Source organism: Ailuropoda melanoleuca, chromosome 4 (genome assembly GCF_002007445.2).
Source record: "Ailuropoda melanoleuca isolate Jingjing chromosome 4, ASM200744v2, whole genome shotgun sequence".
In the NCBI taxonomy this organism is placed as follows: Eukaryota; Metazoa; Chordata; class Mammalia; order Carnivora; family Ursidae; genus Ailuropoda; species Ailuropoda melanoleuca.
The window spans coordinates 109547893-109553896 of record NC_048221.1 but is presented as its reverse complement, the minus strand read 5'-3'; the positions used below and the strand labels follow the sequence as shown (position 1 = coordinate 109553896).

General features: G+C 42.7%; 1 protein-coding gene across 7 annotated transcripts in view; it reads right to left on the bottom strand.

Annotated features, from left to right (window-relative positions):
- Positions 1-6004, bottom strand: part of LOC100477675 (zinc finger protein 2) — a 28319-nt gene that overhangs the window by 21187 nt on the left and 1128 nt on the right. For 6 of the 7 annotated variants that reach the window (XR_004625023.1, XR_004625019.1, XR_004625022.1 and 3 more), the window contains exons 2-4: positions 3749-4146; positions 1988-2072; positions 770-896 (exon numbers count right to left, since the gene is read on the bottom strand). Coding sequence is in view for 1 of the 7 variants with exons in the window: in XM_011234567.3 (XP_011232869.1) it covers positions 770-896; positions 1988-2020 (160 nt within the window). In the remaining 6 variants the exon portion in view is untranslated. Of the gene's footprint in view, positions 1-769; positions 897-1987; positions 2073-3748; positions 4147-6004 lie in introns of those variants that run through there. The other variant, XM_034659557.1, reaches the window with a different exon arrangement.

The window sequence follows — 6004 nt, the reverse complement described above, 5'->3', positions numbered from 1 at the left end:
TTTTTTTTTTTTTTTTAAGATTTTATTTACTTTTTAGAGAGGGAGAGAGCACGAGTCGGGGGGAGGAGCAGGGGAGAGAGATAAACAGACCCCGAGCTGAGCCTGACACGGGGCTCGATCCCATGACCCTGAAATCCTGACCTGAGCCAGCTCAACCTACTGAGCCACCCAGGTGCCCCTTCCAGACTTTTTCTATGCATATAGATATATGTTATAAACGTACTCAGGTTCCAATCATTTCGTATACTGCTTTTATCATTTAACAATATATCATAAATTATTTCTAACTCTATAAATATCATTCATGGTCAAGGCCCATACTATACTGCAGTCTATTATGGACATACAATGATTCATTTACCCAAATCCCTATTCTCAAGTGCCTGCGTTGTTTCCATTGTTCCACCATTTTAGGCAAAACAGAGATAAACATTTATCTCATGTTCCCCCCTTATGAAAATTTCCAGGAAAGGGGGTACCCATTTTCCATTTTATATAATACAATTTTTTACTTAAAGCTAGGGTCTCAGACCAAACTTCACTTATCCTACAGATTCTATCCAGATCAAAAAGGCCATTTACTGACAGTACTGACAGCCATTAGTTAAACACAAACAACAAAAGGTAAATAAACTCACAAACCATTTACACCCTTGCTGGGGATCTATCCAAAGATGTACAATTCTGCCCCAGTAAGAAAAGAAGGGCCACCTTCTTTACACACACACCCAAAGGCAGATTCTGAGTCACCGAGGAAAGTCATGCTTACCCAAAGAAATAAAACCCTGATAGTTCTCCAGCATCACCTCCCTGTAAAGAGCCCTCTGAGTAGGGACCAGTTGCTTCCACTCATCCTTTGAGAACTTCACAGCCACATCCTTAAACTTGAGTGACTTCTGAAAAGACAAACACGTTCTTATTCACCTATGTGTCTTCTTTTATGTCTCACTGAGGAAGAGAAAAGAATACAGCACCAGAAGACATATGGAATAGAAAAAACATGGTTTTAATGACGTAAGGGCACTGGATATTTGATGTAAGAGGTACAGGTCTGAAGGGCACCTGGGTGGCTCAGTCAGTTAAGTGTCTGACTCTTGATCTCACGGTTGTGAGTTCAAGCCCTGTGTTGGGCTCCATACTGGAGACTACTTAGGAAAAAAAAAAAGTAGAAGAAGATGGGGCACCTGGGCGGCTCAGTCAGGTAAGCGTCTGCCTTTTGCTCAGGTCATGATCTCAGGTTTTGCTCAGCAGGGAGCCTGCTTCTCCCTCTCCCTCTGCCCTCCCTTCTTCTCATGCTCGATTTCTCTCTCTCAAATATATAAATAAAATCTTAAAAAAAAAAAAAGAGGTACGTGTCTGTGACCTAAGGCATGAAACTCTTGGGGATGGCCTCATGTCCTCACATCCATGGCAGAGCCTCCAAACTTCAGGGACACTGTTATTAGCCTCAATTTTTTTTAAGTATAAAATTAAAGAATTAGATGAGATGATCTTTAAGTTCCCTTTCAGCTCTAACATTCATGGATCCATGAGGTCTCAGCCTGAACAACTGATTCTCAAATCAAGGGAAGATCCGCGATAAGTGTAAGAGGAACAGAAGATATTTTTTAGAACTAAAACTGGGTGAAAAAAGATAAAAAATATGGTGTCCCTCTGAAAGGAATATAACATTCCAGACTAGAAGATTCAGAATTTTTACATTCTCATGAAAGTTCTCTAAGCACTCCCTGAGCTCACTGCTAAGGGCAGAGCTGCCTCAATCCTCTGTCCCCCAACCATTACAAAACACATGATGGGGCCAGTCGCCAAGACATTACGAAGGGCCATTCAGAAGGAACATCCCTACAGCTGTGTTGTATGGTGAGAAAGAAGAGAATCTGAAGCCAGCAAACGTAATAGTCTTCTCTACAGAGCCCAACTTCTACCATAATGGGATGAATCTCCAAGGCTTGCAAAGAAGCTCCTGACTGAAGAAAGTCCAACTCACCTGCCATCTGGCTGTTAGAGGCACAGCTGCCATTCTCTCCTCTTCTATGTTCTCTTGCAAAAGGCCCAGGCCAGAGTTGGCAGAGCTAGAGAAGGAAACATGGAAGAAGAGCTCAATCCCATTTTGTAGTTCTCTGACCCAGGCTAAAAATCTCTACGTATCAATTAGGTATGAAACAGCCCTTACTCTCATACTCTACAAAGAGCAAAGCAAGCCTAGGAGTAAATTCACCCTTTCCCAGGAGATGGAAATTATGGATATTGCCACAATGCTGTTCCTTTTTTTTTTTTTTTAAGATTTTATTTATTTATTCAACAGAGATAGAGACAGCCAGCGAGAGAGGGAACAGAAGCAGGGAGTGGGAGAGGAAGAAGCAGGCTCATAGCAGAAGAGCCTGATGTGGGGCTCGATCCCATAATGCCGGGATCACGCCCTGAGCCGAAGGCAGCCGCTTAACCGCTGTGCCACCCAGGCGCCCCCACAATGCTGTTCCTGAGTCAGCAGCTTCCTGGGAACAGAACCCACATCAGAAAACTATTAAAAAATCAAAAAGTTTACAATGAACTTAATTTTTACCCCATTTTATAAATCTATAATAAGCATTGTAGTCTATAGTATTTTGACATTAATAAGCAATTTAATAATCAATTTGATTTTTAAATTCAAGATGACTAGGAGAAATGTTTATACTAACATTTTTTAAAAAGCTAATGTGAAGCCTAATATGATCAAGAATAAAAAAGTAAAAGTGAATTAGTGTATTAGTCAAGTTTTATTTAGTTCTAAGGACCAGAAATATGTTCAAGCCAGCTCAGGTGTTATTTTTAGGGTACAGTGGGCATTATAAGGACATTATCATTAAATAGCGTCTAGGCCTCATGACATCTGTGGCCCCTAGTGGGATCTCAAGAGCACTGGCCTCCTGTCCTAATTCCTTCCTGGTTGCCAAAGGTCCCCAAGTACAGGTTCAAGAAAGTGACTGGGTCTCACCCAACCAAAAAATGGAGTCAGACACCAGATTCTAGAAATTCCAGCCAGTTTCTTTAGGGTCATTTTTGTTTTCTTTTGTTTTGTTTTTTGTTAGAGTCATTTTTAAAAAGTTTATTTATTTTTTAGTTTATTCTTTCTTTTTTTTTTTTTTTAAGATTTTATTTATTTATTTTGACAGAGAGACAGCCAGCGAGAGAGGGAACAGAGCAGGGGAGTGGGAGACGAAGAAGTGGGCTCCCAGCAGAGGAGCCCGATGTGGGACTCGATCCCAGAACGCTGGGATCACGCCCTGAGCCAAAGGCAGACGCTTAAGGACTGCGCTACCCAGGCGCCCCTAGTTTATTATTTCTACACATAACATGGGGCTTGAACTTGCAACCCTGAGATGAAGAGTTGCACACTCCTTCAACTGAGCCAGCCAGGCACCTCTGTTAGTCATTTTTAAAGTTTCCACAGAACTAGGAGGCTATATGCAAAATGACACCCAGCTATTCAATGGTGAGTCCAGGACTAAATACAATTGCTTCTCCAGCAGGAGAAGCAGGGCAGTAGGACCAACCAGGATGGACTGACTGACCACTGCCTCTACAGCATTGGCTCATGTCACAGAAGACCATTGGAAATAAAGGATTAGCGAGGGAGCTAGGGTATCCGGAGTGTAATGGTTACCTGCAGAGGCAGATAGGCCCCACCCAGTTTGGTTCCAGTATTGAGAATGATGATGCCACACACACATCACAGACCGAGGGTAGGAAAAGGTTTATTACTTACGTAACTGAGGTCTCTGGGAGAGACCAGGGCAGGTCTCTCAAGCTGGTCCAAAATGGCTTGATAGAGTGAGGAAAGGAGACTGGCCTGGGTTTTTACTGTGGTTAGGGCCAGGGTGAGTGTTCCCACAAGCCCACAGGAAGGGGCTTGTGTGATATGGATCTCTTGCCAATGCCCAGGGAGAGAGCATTCAGGCGTCCTTATCAGCTTGTCCAGGTGTGGAACACAAGGGGAAGAAAGAGTGAGTCTTAAAAGCTCTCAGCAGTCAAATATCAAAAAGCAAAGGCAGACTACACAGAGTAACTATACATCTGGAACAGGATGAAGAAAATCTGTCGTCTTCTCTCCAATTCTACTCATCTCTGGGCCTGATATGGAGACAACCTGTCACGTAACAGTACCTGGAAGACATGAGAGATAATAATATTTTCAAGAGAAAGATTCATTCATCTGACAGAAGTTTTATTCAGGGAATCTGAAAAACCCTTCCAGGAGTGGAGCCAGGAAGAATGGTCTCCCCAAGTTGCCCACAGAGAATGCTAGAACAATATTCTGTCAGGGTTTTATTACAAAGGCTGTTGCAAGATGGAGTCAGCACCAGTAGGGAGGACAGAAGAGTAGAAAAAGAAAGAGGGTAAAGGGATCCATTAGTGCTCATCTGAGGCTGATCCTATGTAATACAATCCATACGATCCAGTGGCATAAATCCTTTTTGGCACCATCTTCTGGATTCCAATTATGGTTGTGATCCACTACCAATCAGATTTTATTTTTTTCATGAACAGACTTGTGTACCCCGCTGGATACTGAAGAATGATGGTGCTGCACATTTTTATCTCTTGCTCTTAAGATCTCTACATAGAGAACCTGGGTATGCCATCTTGGACATTGAGGATGGCCAATAGCAAGATTATATTTATAATTTCTGTGTATGCAGGCCATCTGACATGTGCTTGGAGGTGACAAATGAGAATGGTGCTGAAACAAAGGGTGCAAGCCGTCAAGGGCTAAATGGGTCTTGCATCTCCTCAGTCCCCAGGAGAATGTTCTCAGAGGAATGTTCTCAGAAAATTGTCCTCTATACAGACAAGTTTCAATGAGGTCTTTAACTCCCAGCCCTCCTGGGCTTACTCATCTAACACCCACAATTAACTGGCCATGGTCTCTTTGTCTCCTACTTAGAATTTTCAAGGCCCTATTGGTTGTTAGCCATTGAGAGACTACTGACCTTAGATCATGTTTCTACCTCTTGTCCACTCCACCATTCCCAAGGAGCACAAAGAGCAGTTCTCAGAGAAAGGGACTATAGCCAGGACAGGCCTACTACTCTACATAAAGTAATTTTCTTAGTAGTCCTATTTCAAGGTGAGTGACAGGCACCGAGCAGCAGTTATTATTCTGTCTCTTCAGCTCTGCCAACACTTTACGCTTTTCAAGGAAATAGCTTTACCCTCATGCATACAATAATAAAAACTGACTCTATTTCCTGGCCAAAGCTGATTGGCATCTGAACCAATTCGTCTTTCCCATGGAATTTTGGAAGTGGAACCAAAAAAAAGAGGTCAGTCTCTTCTCATGAGGCTCCACTTGAGGGCATGAAAACTTGGGAGCTCTTGACAGTCACATGTTGTCAAGCCATCTGAGAGCCGAAAAAGCCAGCCAGCAGTGACTGGGAAATATGAAACATAAGTACATACAGAAGCAGAGGCAAGGGGTTAAGAGAGAGTCCTGAATTTGTTTTGTCCCCAGTTCCAGTTTACACACCTGTAGTCTTTTCTTTGGGGCTCCATGAGCTAACCAAGTATCCTCAAAATGAATCCCCCTCATACTCGTTTGAGCTAGGTTTCTGTAATTTGCTACCTAAGACAGGTAGCAAAGGCAAGCTTCTACCTTCCTCACCTGTGGTTTCATTTTTCATTTTCTGCTACCAGACCTCTCCTCTGAAGAGCTCTTTGGAGTACTGCAAGCACACAAAGGACAAAGCATCCAACGTGCCTCACAGAACCAAAAGGTGATATTAATCTTAAGACGCCCACCGGTGTCATTAAAATAAGCTATGGGCGTTTCCAGCCAAGCCTATAAACTCTTTTCCAATCTACAACCAAATGGATCCACATCACCAAACAAAGAGTCAGGGTCTTTATCGTTGGAACTCTCAGATTTCTCATTCAATCACCCAGTATATAAGTATCTTTGTATCTTTATCTTTCCAAGTAGGTGGTAAATCTTGGGAGCCACATCTTGCTTTCCTCCCACTAA